Raw genomic sequence first — 22798 nt, forward strand, 5'->3', positions numbered from 1 at the left:
GTGAATGTAAGGGAAGGAAAAGCCGTATTTCTCGAAACGTAAAAACAAAAACAGTCAAATAAATAAATTCTTTTCTCCAATCAGAAGGGAAAAGAAAATTTTGCCTTTTTTTTTTTTTTTTTTTTTTTTTTTTTTTTTTTTTTTTGTTTTTTTTTTTTTTTTTTTTTTTTTTTTTTTTTTTTTTTTTTTAAATCCTGAGTTTTCCACATTTTTGTTTCATTTTGAAAAAAATTTTATTTGTTCGCAGAAAAAGCAGAACAAAAATTCAAATTTTGTCATTCAAGAATACACAACGAAGCAATATACACTGTACTACTTGAAATGAGTGTTTTTCACAAACGTTAAGTGAAGAAAAAAAAAAAAAAAAAAAAAAACCTTACATCTTCCCTGGAAGGTGTATATATTTTTTTTGTACACGGATTGATAATCCTTACAGAGGAAAATTATAAAGAGTAGAAGAAGCCCCACCCCCCCCCCCCCCCTTCCCCTCCCATCTTTCGAGATTAACTTAGAATTAGAAGGAAGCCAAGATGAGTCACCTAAAAATAAAACGAGGAAATTTCCTCTTCACATCCGAATCAGTGAACGAAGGACATCCTGACAAAATATGCGATCAAATTTCAGATGCCATTTTGGATGCATGTTTAAGGGAAGATCCAGAAAGTAAAGTAGCATGTGAAGTATGCGCGAAGAAGAACTTTATTTTCATTTTGGGAGAAATCACAACTAAGGCAAAAGTTGATTATGATAAAGTTGGAAGAGATGTTTTAAAACATATTGGATATGATGATGAAAGTAAAGGATTAGATTATAAAACCGCAGATATAAAGATATACATTGATGAACAATCACCTGATATTGCACAATGTGTTCATGAAAATAAGAAACCTGAATTAATAGGTGCAGGAGATCAAGGAATTATGTTTGGATATGCTACAGATGAAGCAGAAAATTATATGCCACTAACACATCATTATGCAACTTTGTTAGGAAAAAGATTAACAGAAGTTAGAAAGTTGGGAATTCTCCCTTATCTAGGACCCGATGGAAAAACACAAATAACAATTGAATATAAAAATAAAGGTAGTTTTGGTGGACACATGGAACCATTACGTGTACATACAATTCTTATTTCTACACAACATACAGAAAATGTAAAATATGAACAATTGAAATCTGATTTAATAGAAAATGTTGTAAAATATGTAATCCCTGAAAAATTACTAGATGAAGACACAGTATATTATTTAAATCCATCAGGAAAATTTGTCCTTGGTGGGCCAGCAGCAGATGCTGGATTGACAGGAAGAAAAATAATTTGTGATACGTATGGAGGATGGGGTGCACATGGTGGTGGTGCATTTTCAGGAAAAGATGCATCAAAGGTTGATCGATCTGCAGCTTACTACTTACGTTATATTGCAAAATCTTTGGTAGCTAACAAATTTTGCAGAAGAGTATTAGTTCAAGCATCATATTCCATTGGAATTGCAAATCCAATTTCTTTGAATGTGAATTCCTATGGAACTGTAACTACAGGATATACTGACTATGATTTAGAACAAATTATTTTACGCAACTTTGATTTAAGACCAGGGTTTATTATAGAAGAATTAAAATTAAAGGAACCTATTTTTTCAAAGACCTCAGCCTATGGTCACTTCGGAAGAAATGATAGCTCATTCACTTGGGAGAAGATAAAGGACCTCACCCATGAGAAAAATGTCCTCAAGAATTGAGTTCGCGCCGTTGCTCATGTTTGTTTTTAACAGCGTTGTAATTGTGTTGTAACAGTGTTGTAGCAGCGTTGTAATTGTGTTGTAGCAGCGTTGTAATTGTGTTGTAGCAGCGTTGTAATTGTGTTGTAATAGTGTTGCAATCGAGCCACAAGCCTGATGAGATGAGGAAGAAATTGTAAAAAGGTGTGTTACTATGTACCTCCTGGCCAATATGTGTCCCACATTCCCACCTCCTCACGATAAAAAAAAAAGAAAAAAAAAAAAAAAAAATCTAGGAGTTGTGCATATAAATATGAAAAATACATATGTATAATCATACATTGACTCTCTCCCCAAAGAACCAAGTGAAGAAGGAAAAAAAAAAAAAAAAAAAAAAAAAAAAAAAAAAAGTGAAAGAAAAGAAAACCTTCCTAAACAGCATCATTTGCGTCCAATATCAAATTTTTTTTTCTTTTCAGCTGTATTTTAATTTGTAATTAACATGATTGAAAATTTCTACATTTTCTCCCGTGTCAGCGAAATTTATATTTTTGAAGACCCAAATTGGAGATTTGCCATTTTTTTTTTTTTTTCACACATACATATATGTATTGTGTAAATATTAGGAGTATGAAAATACGTGTGTGTGTGTGTGTGTGTATGTGTATGCATGCAAACAGGTGTATACTCAATAACACGTATATATATGTGTATGTATATTCGTCTAAACCAAATTCACCTCATGTTTTAGGTACGTATATGTTGCTCTATTTCACATTCTTTTTTATTTTATTCCCATCCTTACATTTCACCCCCCTTTTTATTTTTTAATTAATATACGTATATGCACATATACTCATGTACATGTATACATATATGCATATACTTGTAAAAAAAAAAAAAAAAAAAGGCATTTTTCTGTTTTTGTTTTTCGTTATGTTTTGAACGGTGTAATAACACTTGTGCTGACTTAAATATAGTTCTAGTATTAGCACATGGTGTACTTTTTTTTTTTTTTTTTTTTTTTTTTAAGAAATAATTACAATTCATCTCTTCCTATTTGGGCGTTTGTACAATATGTATATACATAATCCTACGAGAGTTGTATTTGTGGTTTTATGTATTTGTCCCTGTGCACATATGCACATATATATTATTGCATTTATGGGCACGTAAATAAACTCTTACATAAGCACAATATGTGTATATATACATGTGTATATAAAAAGAACGCAAAAGTAAAAGCCCTTAAATAATTACTTAAATGTATGCATAAATAAACCATAGATGTTTTTAAGAAGAATTCGGATCTGTCTCTCAGCAAAAGTTTTATTGTCTTAGTAGGTATTCAAGTTGGTATCGCACATCTTATCGAAGCTGCTAACGAAAATAAAGTTCATTTTGTGTACATACACTTTCTTCTTTTGGCCCCCCATTCTTCTCACTTTTTGCCCATGTTGAATTAAGACATCGTTTTAACAGCAAAATTGGAAGGTGTATAAAATAACTCATCACAATGATAAGGATATATGTTATGTATAGAAAATAATTTTCTGTTCATGGAATAAATGCCATTTTTTCCATACTAAACTTTGATTTTTTTTATTGTTTTTGATATGTTTCTTTTGGCACTTTTTTTTTTTTTTTTTTTTTCTTGATTCATATCACTCATGTGGCTTTCCTGACTTGTCTTGAAGTGTGCAACTCTGTGGTTTTCGATCACTGTGTTGTTTCTTACCCCTCAAAAAAGAGAAAAAAAAAAATAAATAAATAGGAATCAATAAATAAATATACATATATATATATATATATATATATATATATATATATATAAATATATATATATATATATATAAGTAAAATAAGACAGAAACAAAATGACACGGGTGGTGAGAAAGGCGCTACTTGTTCAGCTTGTTTTTTTCTCTTTGTTAAATGTCATAAAATGTGACACTCTGATGGGAATTCATGAACCTGTTAATAACAGATTTTTGCAAAGCAAAATTAATGTCCTCACATGGTTGACTAATGTGTATGTAATAAGAACGAAATGTAGACTTCAATAAAAAAAAAATAAATAAATAAATATGCAAAAGTGCAAAGGAATATAAGTCCATATCCACACCTTCAGAAGTTATTTCCATGTGATCACAAATGTACAAAACTTTTTCTTTCTCCTTCAGAATATACCCATCTGAAACTCCCAAGTATTTTAAAAAGCACTTGGATTACAGTAAAAAATAAAACAAATAAATTAACAATTGCATAGAGAGGTGAAGGGAAAAAAAAAAAAAAAAAAAAGTAGAAACAGGCGATTATTAGATAAACTCAAGCACATGTTTTTTTTTTTTTTTTTTTTTTTTTTTTTTCTTGCTTATTTGAACTGCATATTGTTAGTTTTTTCCATTATTTTTATTCTTCTATTTATATCCAATTACTAGGAGGGTAAGGTTTTACTTAAGACAGACAAATGACCAATATGTCATATGAGTAAAGTGATTTAATAAGACAATAAAAAAAAAAAAAAATAAAATAAATGAGCATGGAAATAAAGAAGTAAAATAATAAGAAAAACACCATAACTTAGTACCTCGCCCAACCAATACACACAAACAAACAATACCACTTTCGAATATATCTTGATTTCAACGGAAGATGCCGAGAATATTTTTTGAAGCCAACTTACGATAAAATCGATATAAGTAAAAGATTTCAATAAGACACATCCATATCATGTTCGTCCAATCATCATATCGCTTGCATGCAGTTTGAGAACTCACACAAAAGTCAGATATACATATATACATGCGCACGTACACATTCGCATGAACATTTGCATGAACATTCGCATGAACATTCGCATGAACATTCGCATGAACATTCGCATGAACATTCGCATGAACATTCGCATACACATTCATATGGATATGTTTTTGCTCGATTTTTCCCCCCCCTTGCAAGACGATGGATGGCTCCAAACGAATAACTGGAAACTTGATAATGAAAATTCAATAATAGAATACAATGGAAAAGATAGTTGCCGGGAACCCGTAAGGGAATAGCAAAGCTTATTTTTTTTGTTTTTAGATAATTGTACATTTGTTTTCCTTACACGTGTACGTTCGTTCATGTGTACATACGACAGGTTAATACGTGTGTGTGTGTGTCTATGTCTGTCTATGTGCATATATGCATTTGTGCATGTTTATGCCACCCTGCGTTTTCCCTCATTTCTTCGCTTAACATGCAACTTAAAAATCCTTTTTTTAGGATCATCCCTTTCCATTTGGATGGCTAGATAATAGGTTTCTTCATTCTAATTGCATACATGAATACAACTAGATATACATGCATATCGATCCTTTGGATATATTTCCCTTTAATAACGAGAAATGTGTTTCTTTTCTTTTTCTGTTATCTCATACGTGCGAAAACATACACAGAATGAGCACTCGAACATCCTTAGTCAAAAAAGACTTTTTCTGCAAGGTAAAGAGAAGAAATATTGTTTTTTCAGAACATTTCCCACGTTCTGCATTTCGTCAGTTTTTTTTTTTTTTTTTCGCCTCCCCATCATTTTCCATTACACATGCAACTATACAATATGAAATTTTTGCTAAATCCTGAACACATACAACAAAAAATTTATATATCAGAAAACTATTGCCCAATTAGAGATCCAAATAAACAATGCAGAATCCTGTGGATTAATTTTTCGAGTTCTCGGGGAACGTAATTTTTGGGGGTTACTAATTGATAATAAAATTTTGAAGCTTATTCGTGTGAAGGATGGTGAATTATTGGTGTTGAAGGGTAAGAAAAACAGGTCTATGTACAACTATATATTATGTGTAGCTTAGAGAAATCCTCCTTTTTTTTTTTTTTTTTTTTTTTCCAAGTCCCAATTGGGTTCTGTTCTAGTTACATTTTATGATGCATGTATATCTAATACCTTACACATTCATCAGTGTTGAGTTTGCATACTTCTCACGTTATAAAAGTGGAGGTATAACGGAAGTACGGGAGGAGGCATATAGGTGCGTTTGCCCCCCCCACTAACTATAATGTCTTTTTTTTTTTTTTTTTTTTTTTTTTTTTTTCCCCATTTTTCCCTAGAATTCAAGAAACTAAAAATAAAAAATGACGATTGGTACGTTTTGTTTGTCCAAGAAATTATAAAAGATATAAAGATTAAAGCTGGGAATTATGGAGATCTATCAGTTGACTATCTCAGGAAAAGTGAAGATGAATCAGAGTACAGTACAGATAAACAGGTATTATTAAAATAGGGGGAGGAGAAGCAAGACAAAAGAACGAGAGAAGAAAAGAAACATTTGATTTTTTCATTTCGAAAGGTGTTCCTGCCTTTTCATATTTTATCTTTTTTTCCTTTTTTTTTCTCGTTTTTCTTATATGTACCACAATTTTAATTTACCTCATCGTTAGGAGTACAGATACGCTGTATGCATACTCACTTGCTTATTCTTTATCATGACGTATGTTCATGTCGTTCTAAACCAAACGGAATATCTACACACATACACACACATTCACTCATCCATCCATCCATCTATCTGAACACATTTTTTTACTTTTTACATAGGGTGCTTTTGGACTATTAGCAAATAGGGGAAATTGCAAATTCAGGAATATAGTAATGCTTAATACTGAATAGGCACCATTGCTTCGTTCGTCCAATTTGATGATCCTCTCGGTTTATTTGCTCTGGTTGATCTACCCTGGAATCCCACTTTGGATTACTCTCTTAACAGGTTAACCAATTCATTTTATCACATCCGTTTTAACGAGCTTTTCCTCTTTTATAGGTACTACGTGGGAAGAAATGGAGCACTGAATATGAAAAACTGAAAAATGGAAAAGTCCCCTTATTGTATAATCTGGAGGAAATAGAATCCCTATACGATAATGTTAAAGGTATATTTTCAAATCCAAAAAAAAAAAAAAAAAAAAAATAGTAGAGGTTGAATTTGATATTGAAACGTATATAATTATGAGACGAGGTGGGAAGATGAGAACTATACTGTACAAAAGGTTCATATACTTTATTTTTCTTTTTATTGGAACGCTCAAAATAGGTTAATTTTTTTTTTTTTTTTATTTTCTAAATAAATTTCGTTTCCCCACACTTCGTTCCTTAGATTGGTGCCCTCAGGCATCTTTATGCTCAAAAAATAAATATGAAATTGTTGACAGTTAGGTAGAACGCATGACTCGAATTTTTTTTGTCTCCTAATTCATAGATGTAGTTGTGTGGGACTTTTATCAGAGCCATTCCTGTGGACACATCCACGTGTTGTTGTGTTTTCCATTGGACCTTACACGCAGCATTGTTCCTTTATTTTATTCCACTTTATTCTAATTTATTCTAATTTATCTTATTTTATCTTATTTTAGTTTTTTTTTTTTTTTTTTTTTTTTTTTTTTTTTTGAATGCTGTTGAATACTTTTTCCCTTGTAGTGTACATACAATTTTACTTTGCTATGCTTTTTAATAAAGTTAGAAAATATATGACTATACAAGGTTCGCACTAGTGCGTACCTTTTTGAGGGAATATAAAAAGTACACCTTTTTTTGTGGATATATCAAATGTTTCTTTCATGAGAAATGAAAAAACCCTCTTTTCTAAAGTGATATATGTCTGCCTTGTTCCCGCTTTCTTTTTACCGGGTTAACTCATTGATCATGTTTTCTCGCACTTGGCACTCTCATCCATTATTCGATAACATAAATGAAAAAAAAAAACGAATTTCCCTGCAATGGAGATCCCTACTTCTTATACCACATCTAAGCTAACCTGCAGCAACACTGTGCTTATGTCAACTTTCTACATGACCTCTACTTCCAAAACATGAAAACACGTGTTGTGAGTCTTTTTGTCGATTTCTTTGACTCGTACTCCTACAACATCATCCACTACTTACGCAAGGTGAACAAGGCAGAGCCCATAATAGTGCACCCAGGAGAAGTGTCTTTTGAGGAATTTATGAAAAGGTATTATGACAAAGTGGACAATGTAGTGTTATCTCCAGCATATGGAAATCCCGAAACGAATGGAAATCCTGGTGATTTCATTGTAGATTTGCTAAAGAGGAAGATTGATATTCCTATATTGGGAATATGTTATGGGCATCAGCTAATATGTTACATCTATGGATGCAAAATAAAAAAGGTGAAAAACATGTTTCATGGGGATACTAATATAATTAATATATGTAAATATGGAAATATAGTTAGCGATTTGTTTAAGAATATAAATGATGGATTCAAAGCAACATGTTATAATTCCTTAAAAGTGAGTAAAAAGATAAGTAATGCTTTCCTAATAACATGTTACTCCATTTGTGTAAATGAATATATAGTTATGGGCATACAACACAAACATTTGCCATACTATACTGTCCAATATCATCCAGAATCCATCGAAAGTGAATTCAGCACAACTTTTTTCGAGAATTTTAAAAATATTACCTTAAAGAGTCACAAGTATGGGGGAAAACCTGTCAATGTCAACTACAGGGAATGTGATTTATGGAATCAATATATTCAGGTAGAGATAAAAGGAGCCCAAAGCAGAAATGAACACAGTAAGAAAAAGTGGAAAATTAAAGTTGTGAAAATTTCAGGAGTGCCAAATTTGTGTAAATGTGCACAGGACATTTTTAAAACTGTTTCTTATAACGAAAAAGATGTGTCTTTTTGGTTAGATAGCAACAACGAAGTTTTATATACATCAGTGCAAGGAGATTCAAAGTGGGGTCAAAACAGTGGCTCTTCTACTGCTTCTTTTGCTACTGCCTCTCCTGCCACTGCCTCTCCTGCTTCTACCTCTGGGCATGACCATGAAGCGGATGAGAACAGGGACGAACGGAATGATGCTTTAAACAATTCAAGGTTTTCTTATATGGGAAATAGCAAAGGGCAATTAAGCGAAATGATAGAGTACTATTATTCCGAGGATGAGGGAACGGATCATATTAACGGAACAATTGTTCATTTGAGAAAAGCTCAAAATGACAAATTGTATAAAATTAGCTATTTTAGTGAAGATGCAAATAATTGTCTCGTTTATCATTTACAAGACAGGATAAACGATTTTAAAAATAACTATAATATCCATTTGGAGGAAATAAAAATAGAAAATATTTTTCTCCATGAAGAAAAAAATTTGACAGAACGTGATGTCATTTTTAGTAATAAGAAAGCTAATAATGCACATTCTAATTCTAGGATGATAGAACGGGGTATTAACATGGTGAAATATAACAGTGGTGTAGGAGAAGTTGCACACAGAGGTGCTGATCCTTCTTATGAACGATACGTATCAAAAGGTATAGTGGAAGATGACGAATTTATAATGCATAAGGACTCTTGTTTGTTGGGATACTTTGGTTTCTTCACATATGAATATAAATATGAGACTATGAAAAATTTATATAACAATAAATGGAAGAAGTATATCAAATGTGATGAAAAAAATACAACTCCAATATGTGTTTTTATCTTCCCCCAAAATTTTATCACATTTGATTTTGTTAAGAAGTGCATATATTTAATTTCTCTCGAGCCGGAAAAGACAATTCCTAACCCTACAATTGGAAATTTCTCTAGCAGAACAAACTCCTCATGTATGCACTGTCCATTTGACAGTGATCGCAGTAGTCCAGATGTGGAAGATATCCTACTGTATAATGCAAAATGGAATTACGAGACTATTCATACAATTGTGCAAATCGTCAAAATGTCATCATATTGTAGTAGAGACAACCAAATATCTCCAACGTATGGTGAAATAGAAAAACCAATTTTACCACTTGAACATTTGTCGAAAATAGATAAATGCAATAAGAACAAAATAATTTTCACCCCTGTTGTAAGGAAATTGGAATATATAGAAAATGTAAAAAAATGTAAAGAATACATTGAGAAGGGTTCTTCATATGAACTCTGCTTGACAACGAATTTTCGTGGTCATTATTTCATATCAGATAGTGATTCCACCCCCCTTGATTTGTTAAATATGTATATGTATGTAAGAAACATCAATAAGGTCTCCTACAGTTGTTTCATACACTATCATCGTAAAATAAATATTCAATCAATCTCAACTGTTAGTATGCTAACATCGATAGATGAAGATTTAAAATTCACAATAATGTGTTTTAGTCCAGAAGAATTTCTTAGAAAAAATAAAGATGAAATTCTGTTTAGTAAACCAATTAAGGGTACAATAAAGAGGGGAAAGACGAAAGAAGAAGATATACAATTTAAAGAACACCTCTTGAATAATAAAAAGGAAAGAGCTGAAAATTTGATGATTGTAGATTTGACAACAAATGACTTCAACAGAATGTGCCAAATGGATACTGTTCAAGTGAAGAAATTGTTTCACATAGAAACATACACATATTTACACCAAATGGTGTCTCAAATATGCGGTAAAATAAAACCTCATAAAACTTTTGCCCATGCAATTCTAAATATCTTTCCAGGTGGTTCCATGACAGGGGCACCGAAACCTATATCCATCTCGATTCTGCAAGAGTATGGAATAAATACGTACACACATGAGGAAATGTGTGCAAATATATATATATATATATATATGTATATATACACAAATTTCTTCATCACATGAACGTGTGTAAATTCATCGTCGTATGTTACTACCATGAATGTGTTTGCATGCATCCATCTCTCTTACCCCCAGCATCCCTTTACACCAACCTTTTTCACGAAACCTTTTGTGTGTCCTCAACATTGTGCAGCATTGAAAAGATCCCTCGGGGTGTTTACTCTGGATCTATTGGGTTCATCTCTGTCCAGGGAAATTTCATTCTTAACATAGTTATAAGGACGGCCATAATAAAAAATAGTACAGTATGGGGCATAGAAAAGTGCGATATATTTTTTTTTTTTTTTTTACCGTAAAATATGCCTTACTGAACGATCAATTTACGTCTTCATTTTATTTCTCCTTTTTTTTTTTTTTTTTCCATCAGATCTTTGTAGGAGCAGGTGGTGCTGTTACAATTAAGAGTGATGAGACGGAAGAGTATGAAGAAATGCTTCTTAAATTTATGAGCGTGGCACGGCCTATTTGGTATGTTTTTTTTTTTTTTTTTTTTTTTTTTTTCTTTATAGTGTGTATTTATACGTGTAAAAAATGGTGTTTTAAAAAAATTGCGTTCTTTTTTTTGTGAAAATGTATATGGGTTCCTCTTTACATCCACGTTTTCTGTATTCGAAAGCAGATTAAACATATGTCCACTTGAATGGGCAAGAAAACATACACATACATGTACACAGACATCCGTTCATACATTTAAACGTAAATATATATATTCACATTTTTATTTCTTTCCCCATCCCACTGTGTATTTTATTTTACACTTATAGCTCCTATTTGTTGGAACATCATAATGTACAAGTGGAATACAAATATTAGTCATTTGGTTTTTTATAAATATATATATATTTTTTTTTTTTTTTTTTTTTTTTTTTTTTTTTTTTTCCCCATGCGATTTGAAGACCAGTAGTTACAATAACAAAATGGAGAAAAAAAAAAAAAAAAAAATGAAAACTTTTAACGTTTCAATATTTTTTCAATTATCTCTCATCTTTCATATGTGGTATAAGGGATGGATGTGTGTAGGTGAGGGTTTATTTGGAATATTTTGAATTTTACTCTCACACAAAAGTCGTGTAGATATATATTCAAATATGCACATGCTATATATATAGCATGTGAGAATTCTCTCCCCCTCTTTCACTCTGCTTATGTACAATCAAAATAGATATCATTTTTTTTTTTTTTTTTTTTGCCAAAAAAAAAAAACATTAAAATCATGGTTAAAGATCCATATGGTGACAATCTCATTCACTCTATTTCTTTTGGATGATTACATGTTTTATACAAATGTACGGATTTTAAATTGTATACATATCTTAATGTGAAACGCGCAAACTTGTTTTCGTTGCTTCCTCATCAATAAATATATGTACATATATATATATATATACTCATTATTTAGTTAAACGTTCATAGAAGAGATACCTAAGCACAAGTTGGGGACGCGAGGGGATTATATTTACAGAATTGTAGATAGGATAAATTGCTACATAAATGTGTCACTTTTTTTTTTTTTTTTTTTTGGATTTACGACCACCAGAAAGAGAGAAATATTTTATCATACATGTGTACACCAAAGTTTGCATATTTATTTTCATTTTTTTTTGTTTCTTTTACATGGCAGCGTAAGCTAAGTGTCTACATTTATGGGAGTGATAAAAAAAAAAAAAAAAAAAATAGCGATCCTTTCAAAATAGTAATCCATTCCAAATAGTACTCTCCTTTTAAAATAGTAATCCATTCCAAATTGTACTCTCCTTTCAAAACAGCACCCGTACTAACGCTGTGTAAACATCACTTCTATATATCCATGAGGGAAAGAAAAAAAGAAAAAAAACGAGCAAACATATTTAAATAACATTCTGTAATTTTAATTTCACAATAAAAAAAAATATATGATTTATTTTTTTCACGATATATATACAAGGTATACATTATCAAAAAACATATTTTTCAATAACACACAAAGTTTACAGGAATATAATTCATTAAGAAGAAAAATACAGTTTTTTTCTTAAATAGCTTTTACCTTTTTTTTTTTTTTTTTTTTTTTAACACACCATATATTCAAATATATTAATATATCCTACAAAGGAAAAAGTTAACTTAAAAGTAAGAAATGAACACTTTTTTACATGTGATGTGAGTGTATTAGAAGAAGGGGAAGAGAGTTGGTTACAATCTTTTTCTGGTCATATAGTGGAACTTTTTTTTCAATTTTTATTTATTTTTTTTTTTTTGCATGCAATACCTCGTGCGCGTTATTAGCACTATGAATATACACACGTAGAGAGAGGGTAGAAGGAACAAAGCAAAAGTTGAAATTGTATATATATGGCCATCCCAACATATAATAGATACTTTGAATTTGTATTCTGCTCCCCTACTTTTGCATCACAGTACTTCTAAAAACGTCTAAATATTTCAAAACAGTTGTAAACACGTTATACCATATCTCACCACGTATCACCACTTCCCCACATATGACAGGTCGAAAAAGATGTTAGGAAATAAGCTAAGCATCACAGACTTAAAGGACATCAAGGGAAAAAAGGTTCTGGTGAGAGTAGACTTCAACGTCCCCATTGAGAATGGAACCATAAAAGATAAGAATAGAATCACTGCAACTTTACCAACTATAAATTATTTGAAAAAGGAGGGGGCATCTAAAATTATATTAATTTCACATTGTGGAAGACCAGATGGATTGAAGAATCCAAAGTATACATTAAAACCTGTTGCAGATACATTGAAAACATTGCTAGGAGAAGATGTGTTATTTTTAAATGACTGTGTAGGAGAAGAAATAGAAAAGGAAATAAATAATGCGAAAGAAAATTCAGTTATTTTATTGGAAAATCTAAGATTTCATATTGAAGAAGAAGGAAAAGGAATAGATGCAAACGGAAATAAAATAAAAGCAAGCAAAGAAAACATTGATTCATTTCAAAATGCATTAACAAAATTAGGAGATATATTTATTAACGATGCATTTGGTACTGCACATCGAGCCCATAGTAGTATGGTTGGAGTCAAATTGAATGTTAAAGCATCTGGATTTTTAATGAAAAAAGAATTAGAATATTTCAGTAAAGCTTTAGAAAATCCACAGAGACCATTACTAGCTATTTTAGGTGGTGCTAAAGTATCAGATAAAATTCAATTAATAAAAAATTTACTTGACAAGGTTGACAAAATGATTATTGGTGGTGGTATGGCATACACATTTAAGTATGTATTGAATAATATGAAAATTGGTGATTCATTATTTGATGAAGCAGGAAGTAAAATAGTAAATGAAATTATGGAAAAAGCAAAAGCTAAAAATGTAGAAATATATCTACCAGTTGATTTTAAAATTGCAGACAAATTTGATAATAATGCTAACACCAAAATTGTAACTGAAGAAGAAGGTATTGAAGATCATTGGATGGGCTTAGATGCAGGTCCTAAAAGTATTGAAAATTATAAAGATGTAATATTGAACTCAAAAACGATTATTTGGAATGGCCCACAAGGTGTTTTTGAAATGCCAAATTTTGCTAAAGGCAGTATAGAATGTTTAAAATTAGTTATTGAAGCTACCAAAAATGGAGCAATTACTATTGTTGGAGGTGGAGACACAGCTTCGTTAGTTGAACAACAGCAAAAGAAAAATGAAATTAGTCACGTTTCTACTGGTGGAGGTGCTTCTCTTGAATTGCTTGAGGGAAAAGAACTTCCAGGAGTTTTGGCTTTATCCAACAAGTAGAATGACATTCCAAGGACTGTGCTATATGATTTTATTACTCCCCACTTGTGTCTGTGTGTATGTAGATAATTTGTTTACTAAATCGAGTGCCACGCACACGTTACATTCCTTCATTCCTTTACATATGCACATGTGTCATGAAACTTGGCTTGTATATGAACGATGCACCAACTTTTTCCTCAATGCAAAAAAAAAAAAAAAAAAAAAAAAAAGTTGAACTTTGATCATGGCATATTGAATTGAATATGGCTTATTGAACATAGCATATTGCACATTGAATGATTTTTTCCTCATTAAGTCCTTGTAAGTGCTTACCCTTTTTTTTTTTTTTTTATTACTTTTATGAACAAATCAAATGCACATATTATATGATCCCTTTTGCACTTTTGAAACTGTGATGTATGAAACGAAAGTCATGATATGTGTAAACGTATATATATATATATATACCTTAAGAGGTGTGACAGAAATACATTTGTGTGTTATCATATACAATCGTTTATAAATTGCAGTGCTGTTGAAATGATACCCATATTTGTTGATAAAAAAAAAAATCATTGAACGAACAAATGCATGAGGGAAAAAGAAAAATATAAATTTCTTAACTTGTCATTTTCGAAATGATATTATGTAACCCAACAATGCCATGCAACTACCATCTAGATCATACCCCCTTACCAATGTTATTATAACCCCATATATAATTTTTTTTTTTTTTTTCCCACCCCTCACCCTAGTCTTTTTTCACATTAATATACAGTGCGTTAACTAATATTAGAATGTTTCCCTGTACCCAATTTTGGTCAACAATTAGGATATGGAATTTAGGGTAATCAGACAGGTGTCATGTCATAAAAGAAGATAAAAAGAAATATGTCAGCATTAAACATGATGGGGGAATGTGCACATGAAGTAAATATATAATCTTTTCACTCCCGTAAAAGACTTTATATTTCATGCCACTTTGCTTTCATACACAAATGAGGAATATTTTTATTTGTGTATATATACTATATATAACAAATTTGAAAATGTATATGCATTTGTAAAAAAAAAAAAAAAAAAAAAAAAAGTAAAAATAAAAATAAAATTTACAAGTATTATAATTTTCGTATTCCTTAATTTGCCTCCGGGGTGAGTAAGAGGGAGGATAGGAGAGGGGGGCTGGCTCCACGTTACAAGATCTTTGTATGCTTTACGGAAAAGTTGGCAAAATGAAGATACGTATATATATATGTATATATGTACATATATATGTAAATATTTTTTTTCTCCTGGCTTTTCTGAATTTTATTAACACAGTTTTCTCACCAAACATGGGTAATAATAGGATGATTTAATTTTTAAAACATTTTTACTCCTTCATTTTCTTGATTTGTATTGTGGTGCTGCTTGCCCCTGCTCCTTCTCCCTTCTTCCTCCTTTTCCCTCAGGTATAAATTAACATAAAGCGTTTTTCACATTTTATACGACTGAATGAGTCTTCCCCATATGCACTACTTGAAAAATAAGTGTTTGTTTTATGTATGAACATTTTACAAATGCTTATAGAAGCGTGTTCTGAACATCATTTAGATTGTCACATTTTATATAAAGAAAAAAAAATCAGCTCATTAATATTAACACGATAAGGGGATGAGCAAAAATATGATGCCAACTTTTTATTAACCCCCAAACAAGTGTGAAAAGCTAAATAATTCATTTTATGCTTTTTTCTCACAATAGTTACAATATTTTAAAAGTTGATGTATATTTTCCTGAGCTGTTCCCTACTAGTATAGTGTACCATATGAACCCTGATACCCATCTCATATATTTCCATTCCTCCTAAACGTTTTAGTTTTAAAAAAAAAAAAAAAAAAAAAGATAGAAATAAAAGAGGTTAACCATAAAAGAGGTTAGCCATAAAAAAAGGGTAGCAAAAAAAAAAGGGTAGCAAAAAAAAGGGTAACAAAAAAAAAAAAAGTTTCGCGTGCAAGGTAGATTTATAACATTTTCCGAAAAGAGTGATAGATAAGTGGATTTTGGAAAAACGGGAGAACTTTCGGATTGAAAAGCTTAGCTAGCTTTTTTTTAAAATGAGTAAGTTAGAAAGAGAATAAACAAGTTATAGTTTCTACGCTAATGGGAAAAAAAAAAAAAATATACATCTGAATGTTTTGAAAAGTGACATATTGCAAGCATTAGTGTGTGTGAATGTATGTATGTATGTGTATTTTTTCGATTTCACGAGCTCCTCTTGCGTAACAACTGTGCATGAACACTATCCTCACGGTCCCATGGTGCACCTTGGCACAATTTGATGAGGACTTAATTTTCTCCCCACCATTTGCACGCGCACACTACGTTTCCCCCATTTTCATCGCTCCCCATCGGCCCCACCTCCACCCCTTGTTTACTTCTGGAATTCGCCCATGAAGAACCTATTTGCTTTTCAAGCACAGCTGAGCTGTTCGATTTTATAAACGACAAGCAAAATGACATAGAAATAGTAGCATGCATTATTAGCAACCTCCTTGGAACCCTTTTCAAATGCTTTTACTATGTTAATGAAATTTCCATGTCTAAATTGGAAGACGGTTTTCCATTTGATGCATCCTCCATTAAATTATGTTCAGATGTAGAAGTGAGTGATTTTTATTTAAGGATCGATATTTCTACATGTTACATTGAAAACTGTGATGGAAAAAATGTACTAAACATAATGTGTGATATTAAGAGGTATAACGGATTTGACTATTACAAATGTCCACGAAGTATTTTGAAGAAAACTTGTGATTTTATTAAGAAGGAAAATATAGCAGACAAAATATATATAGGAAATGAAATTGAATTTTTCATTTTTGATAAAGTGAATTTCGGTTTAGATGATTATGATAGTTATTTAAAAGTATATGATAAAGAATCTTTTTCTTGTAAAAATGATTTGTCAAAAAGTTCAAGAAATAATAATAATATGATAAATAATTCAGAATCAAATGATTCTCGTTTTCCAACACAAAATAATAATGATTTAATAAACGATGATAGTAAAAAAATAAAAAAAAAATGTGGATATTTTGCTACGGACCCATATGATACTTCAAACATTATTAAAATTCGAATATGCAGAATTTTAAATAATTTAAATATAAATGTGCAGAAATATCATCATGAAGTTTCAACAAGTCAGCAAGAAATATCTTTAAAATATTTTGATGCTCTTCGAAATGCTGATAATATACTCATAACAAAACAGATAATTAAAAGCACTGTTCATACTTTTAACAGAACCGCTACATTTATGCCAAAACCATTAGCAAATGATAATGGAAGTGGATTACATTGTAACATTTCTCTATGGAAAAATGATAAAAATATTTTCTTTAATGATGATCCGTCAACTTTTTTTTTCTCAAAAGAATCTTTTTATTTTATGAATGGAATTATTAAACATGCAAAATCTTTACAAGCCTTTTGTAACTCTACTATGAATTCATATAAAAGATTAGTACCCGGATTTGAAACATGTCAGAAATTATTTTATACCTTTGGATCGAGGAGTGCCGTTATTAGATTATCAATGCTTAATTATAACAAGCCTTGTGAAAAGAGGATTGAATTTAGATTACCTGATTGTGTCAATTCACCACATTTAGTTCTAGCATCTATAATTTTAGCTGGATACGATGGAATCAAATCAAAGGAACAACCTCTAGTGCCACTTGAAAGTAAAGATGGTAACTTTTATATATCTAGTATATTTTCTAATTACGTCCAAAATTCAGGTAATTTTCAAATCCGTACGCACGCTTTGGAAAATTATGATTCTATACATGATATAAAGAACAATCAACAATTTGTCAATTTTTTTAAGTCAAAAGAGCCAGAAAACATATGTTTTTCTCTAGAAGAAAGTTTGGATGCATTAGAAAAAGATCACGCATTTTTGACAGTGAATAATATCTTTACTGAGGTAAAACCCGAACAAATCGAAACAGGAAAAAACATGCACACACACATACACACCTTTTCCTGCCCCCACGATGTATTGAAGCAGATGCTTCTACATTCAGCCACCTGTCTTTCTAAATACAAAACTTGTTTATACATTTGTGAATACCATCTTTCACAACATGTACATGGGGTGAGGGGGGGGAGATGAGAGGAAATCCAAGACACTTTTGTTGACACCGCTAGCTAATTTTACATTCATGTTTTATTCCTTTTTTTTTTTTTTTTTTTTTTTCTCCACGCAGGAAATGATACAAGAATATATAAAATTTAAAAGAAACGAAATAGCTGACTACAATAAAAAGGTGACACCTTATGATTACTACTTGTATTACAGCTGCTAAACTTGAGTTGAAAAATGTTTATGCATGTGTATTCACATTACACATATGTATGTGTCGAAATGTATCCCCAACCTTTGCTTCACAGTTACATAATGGGCATTTTTAGACGCTTTACATTTTGTCGAAAAACAATTGGCATCTTTATTTTTTCCCTTTTTTATTATAACTTTTTTGAAAACTAAAAAGTTATATGTGAATGTTTTTACATACGTTGGCATATATATATATATATATATATGTACATACACCAATGGAATAGGAATACGTAATTTCCATTATGATTTTGTTTGAAAGCGCATGCCCAATCCGTTTCCACCATTATATATCCATGCAGTACCAAAGCTTTTTAGTTCTTATTAAGTTCGACTTGATTACTATACTTGATTACTATATATTGACTCTTTTTTTTTTTTTTTTTTTTTTTTCCTATTTCTCTTCCTAAATATATGTATCTGCCTATATATATATATCTTTCTCCCTTTTTTTTTTTTTTTTTTTTTTTTTTTATGATAATTTTATTGCTACTGGTAAGTAAACATATACATATTTTTTTAAACAAAAATTTGCGAAAGGCGAAAGGAGATATAATTTATAAAAAATAAAATCACTGTTTTGTGTCTTTTTGAAAATTTAAAAAAAGGTGCCATAATATGGGAACATAGCATATATATATATATATATATATATATATATATATATATATGTATAAGCTTAATGCAATAAGATATGATCTGAAGTAACACGGTATACACGAAAAAATTAAAAATGTTTTCCACATTTGGGGAAAAAAAAACAAAACATTAAATGTGGATGGTAGACAAGTTAACTGCTTCTGATGGGTTGGTACAATATTTCCGTTGACAAAAGGATAATAACCTTAAAAAAAAAGAAAAAAAAAAACGAAAAATAAAGCAGAATATAGTAGTGCAAATCAAAATAAAGAATAAAAATGGGATACACACAAAAAAAAAAAAGGAAAAACTCTCAACACCCCTTTTACACATCCGCATTTATTATGGGCATGCCTTATGTAGAGAACATTGGTTTGTATAGACATTTACTAATTCATATTGCGCAAACGTATGTTTCTTGACATATTCGTGAACTTTTTACCTTTTGATCATTTGAATATATTTCCTTGTAGTTTCGTCATTAAGGATGTGTGCAACCTGTGAAGCAAGGGGAAAAACAATGGGTACATGCAAATTTTTGTCGGTTTATGTAAACGTGCTGGCAAAAAAAAAAATATAGAACAACATTAATGCCACATGAAAAACGTGAATAATTTGCAATTTCCTTTTTCGCAAAAACATTCACACATGGTGCACATTCATACATGCAATATCATAATGTTTGCATGTACCATTTTCTTACTTCGGATGAAAAAATTTTGGATCGACCCGCACGCTCGTGAATTCCAACCATCGTAACACCCATTGGCCAAGCGGCATTTCCTATAGCGAGCATCATATAACTAAAAAAAAAAAAAAAAAAAAAAAAAAAAAAAAAAAAATATATATATATATATATATATAATGCATTTCATGCAAGTGTATGTGACTATATATATATGTTTATATATGTACAAATACAGATTTCGCCAAATTGTGGATACATAAAATATGACGAAATGCAGAGTGGTGAACTAAGGCAAAAATTGCCCATTCGGGTCAACCCCCTTTTAGTGCTCTTTCATTATCCTTACGCATCATGAGCCGCTTTGAAGTTCTTCTCTTGACAACGGGAAACAATATTGTATATTTTATCCAGCACGTCTGGTTCCAGGCTGCAATGAAAAAAATAAAAATAAAAAGTTAATATATATATATATATATATAAAGTGCCATACCGGCATAGCAATATTCATTAATCTCATTTCGACATTTGCACCACCGATTTAAACAATTCCTACCTTTTTTGTTTTAACTTTTTTTCCAGTGGTTTTAAATCCTTGTGCGTTTGCAAATATGTGGCTTGCTTTATTTTCTTTTTGCTATCATCACTATTCTCAATTTCTTCATTCCATTCCTTCATTGTGCTTTTAATCCAATCTTGTATGACCTTTTCTTTGTCTACTCTTTGGCCCTTTTCATCGCTTGGTTTTTCATTTGTTGATCCATTCAATTTTACTGGCTTCTTCGAGTTCGTGTTTTCGATTTCTTCTTCTAGATTATCCTCAATTAAATCTAGAGAATTTTCTTTTAATCTAAAAAAAAAAAAAAAAAAAAAATTAATGATATGTTTATTTTATTCCTTCTACACCCACATACAAAAAAGCTTTTTCTTGTATGGAATTTATCCATGTGCACAAAGGAATATAAGTATGAGCCTACATACTTCCATACGTATATGTATATGTATATGTATACATGTATATGTGCATGTTTATCTGCTCGTGCTTGTAAAATGTATTACCTGCCCCGTAGAACATCGCCAAACACATTTTGCACATTAATTTTCAACTCGTTTTTGTTTATTTTTAACTCCTTCAGTCTGTTGTATCTGTAGTGATAAGATAGAAATTGGTAATTTACTAAAGGTTGGCAGAATTAGTGCAGAAAAAAAATTGTGCTCACATATAGACAGGTACACATTTTTGATATCTTTTATTTTAAGGTACCTTTCCAAATCAGTTTCTCCAAAGAGCCTAATTGGTTCCTTAAGCTGTCTCAACAGAACAATTATCTGTTTATTCGTTAGTGTTATTTCTTAAGGTAAAAAAGTATCAATGTTATATATATAAAATATATATATATATATACATACATATATATATTGAACTGAAGGTTAACGAAACAAGGTAATTGTATTATTTTGCGCGTTTGCAACATTTCCTAATACATCATTTGGACAAACATCAAACACTTGTCGATGTTGTAAATGTTATGATGAAAAATGAATGCGTGATTAAATAATTATTTCATATAAATATATGCACGAACGTATGTATATATATTTTACTTGTGTTGGTTTCTTCATTCTCTATATCCTTGCTCTGTTTCCTATGTTTTGCATCTAGTTCTTCATTCAATTTCTTGCGAGGGAGAGGAAAATATATATATATATATATGTAGCCTTGTACAACATGATATGATGTAACATGATACAATGTGGAGTGATATAATATATGACCAGCTGACATAACGAGGTACAATGCAATTAAACAAATCGGAAAGGGCACCCATTCGGGTAAAACAAAGGTCCTGTTTCAGCATTTATTATACATTTACATAGTTTATTATTTTTTTTTTTTTTACCTTTAACCTTTCATAGTCTTCTATTTTCTTCTTTTTATATTCATTTTCATAAAATTTTTGTATTTCTGTATTTTTCTTACTCTCCAAATCTGACTGTTTGAGCCATCTCTTATTTCCCTTAATTTCTATCTTATGAGAAATATGGAATAATGAGTTTTGGGGAAGAGAAGTAATAGGATTAAAATAAAATAAGGTAAAAAAAAAAAATAATTATTTTGTTTTGCATTCATTCGAGCATGTATGTATCTTATGTTTTAAATACACAAATGTTGGAACTGATACTCGAAAACATGTTTATGCATATACGCAAAGTGTGCATTTGTATGTGTGCATAGCATGTATGTCGTTCTGCTTCTCTCGCTAACCTTTTATTTCTTCCTTCTTTTTCTTTATAATACTATCAAGTGAGTCCATAATAAATTGTACTCTTTCTAATGTTTATTTTATATCTCATATTCTTATTCAAAATGACAAAACAAAACAAAAAAAAAAAAAAGGGAAAAAGTTAAAGGAACAAATTTGCTAATGCTATTGTGCAAAAATTTTATAGTGTTTTAAGTTTTATTTTGTTTTGGAGCGGCTAAAAATTCTAGACAGTTTTCCTTTTCAAATTTGTTAATACGAATTGAAGTTATTTTTTTGTATTATTTTCAAATCGTATGAAACGGTTAATAAAAAAGTTCGAGAAATTGTGCAAATTATCCGTGATAAGAAATAATTCTTCTAAGAATAGAAAGTAAAAACGAATAAAATTAGTTAATGATAACATACCACTTTTTCATTCGATTTTTTCATACAGTGTATACTAGCTCTTTATTATGTGTTACTCTAACTGTTCATTTTTTTTTTTTTTTTTTTTTCCCTTCATTTATTTAATTTCTTTTATTATTTTATTGCTTTATTTTTTTATTACTTTACTATTTTATTATTTTTTTTTTTTTTTTTGTTCTTTTCAACTTTGACAATAGTACCCCAAATCTAAGTATGTATCGTGATCATACAAACTTTGCAATACATTGTAGTGTATTTTTATTTTATTTATTTATTTTTTTTTTTTATATATATATAAATTGTAGCTTTCCTC

General features: G+C 30.4%; 6 protein-coding genes across 6 annotated transcripts; 5 read left to right on the top strand and 1 right to left on the bottom strand.

The window, feature by feature from the left end:
• Window positions 1–530: 530 nt before the first annotated feature.
• On the top strand, window positions 531–1739 carry PGO_072000 (S-adenosylmethionine synthetase; the record flags this gene model as incomplete). Its single annotated transcript, XM_028687073.1, has 1 exon — window positions 531–1739. One exon carries the CDS (start codon window positions 531–533, stop codon window positions 1737–1739), a length of 1209 nt encoding a protein of 402 aa, XP_028542874.1.
• Window positions 1740–3595: 1856 nt separating this feature from the next.
• Window positions 3596–6936, top strand: PGO_072010 (conserved Plasmodium protein, unknown function; the record flags this gene model as incomplete). Its single annotated transcript, XM_028687074.1, has 12 exons — window positions 3596–3750; window positions 3902–3951; window positions 4181–4208; window positions 4374–4420; window positions 4680–4768; window positions 4989–5023; window positions 5162–5207; window positions 5375–5531; window positions 5835–5992; window positions 6322–6372; window positions 6545–6653; window positions 6878–6936. The coding sequence occupies 12 exons, from the start codon at window positions 3596–3598 to the stop codon at window positions 6934–6936; spliced, it is 984 nt and encodes a 327-aa protein (XP_028542875.1).
• Window positions 6937–7588: 652 nt separating this feature from the next.
• Window positions 7589–11185, top strand: PGO_072020 (para-aminobenzoic acid synthetase; the record flags this gene model as incomplete). Its single annotated transcript, XM_028687075.1, has 4 exons — window positions 7589–10281; window positions 10506–10617; window positions 10740–10840; window positions 11137–11185. 4 exons carry the CDS (start codon window positions 7589–7591, stop codon window positions 11183–11185), a joined length of 2955 nt encoding a protein of 984 aa, XP_028542876.1.
• A 1684-nt stretch (window positions 11186–12869) lies between these two features.
• Window positions 12870–14120, top strand: PGO_072030 (phosphoglycerate kinase; the record flags this gene model as incomplete). The annotated part of the gene is made up of 1 exon (XM_028687076.1): window positions 12870–14120. One exon carries the CDS (start codon window positions 12870–12872, stop codon window positions 14118–14120), a length of 1251 nt encoding a protein of 416 aa, XP_028542877.1.
• A 2078-nt stretch (window positions 14121–16198) lies between these two features.
• Window positions 16199–18457, top strand: PGO_072040 (glutamine synthetase; the record flags this gene model as incomplete). The annotated part of the gene is made up of 3 exons (XM_028687077.1): window positions 16199–16202; window positions 16541–18075; window positions 18359–18457. The coding sequence occupies 3 exons, from the start codon at window positions 16199–16201 to the stop codon at window positions 18455–18457; spliced, it is 1638 nt and encodes a 545-aa protein (XP_028542878.1).
• An 800-nt stretch (window positions 18458–19257) lies between these two features.
• Window positions 19258–22128, bottom strand: PGO_072050 (pre-mRNA splicing factor; the record flags this gene model as incomplete). Its single annotated transcript, XM_028687078.1, has 10 exons — window positions 19258–19333; window positions 19571–19626; window positions 19832–19931; window positions 20163–20243; window positions 20370–20663; window positions 20873–20959; window positions 21078–21165; window positions 21419–21491; window positions 21715–21839; window positions 22080–22128. 10 exons carry the CDS (start codon window positions 22126–22128, stop codon window positions 19258–19260), a joined length of 1029 nt encoding a protein of 342 aa, XP_028542879.1.
• Between the last annotated feature and the right edge of the window lie 670 nt (window positions 22129–22798).

The sequence above is a fragment of the Plasmodium gonderi genome, assembly GCF_002157705.1.
Source record: "Plasmodium gonderi DNA, contig: Chr07, whole genome shotgun sequence".
Classification (NCBI taxonomy): domain Eukaryota; phylum Apicomplexa; class Aconoidasida; order Haemosporida; family Plasmodiidae; genus Plasmodium; species Plasmodium gonderi.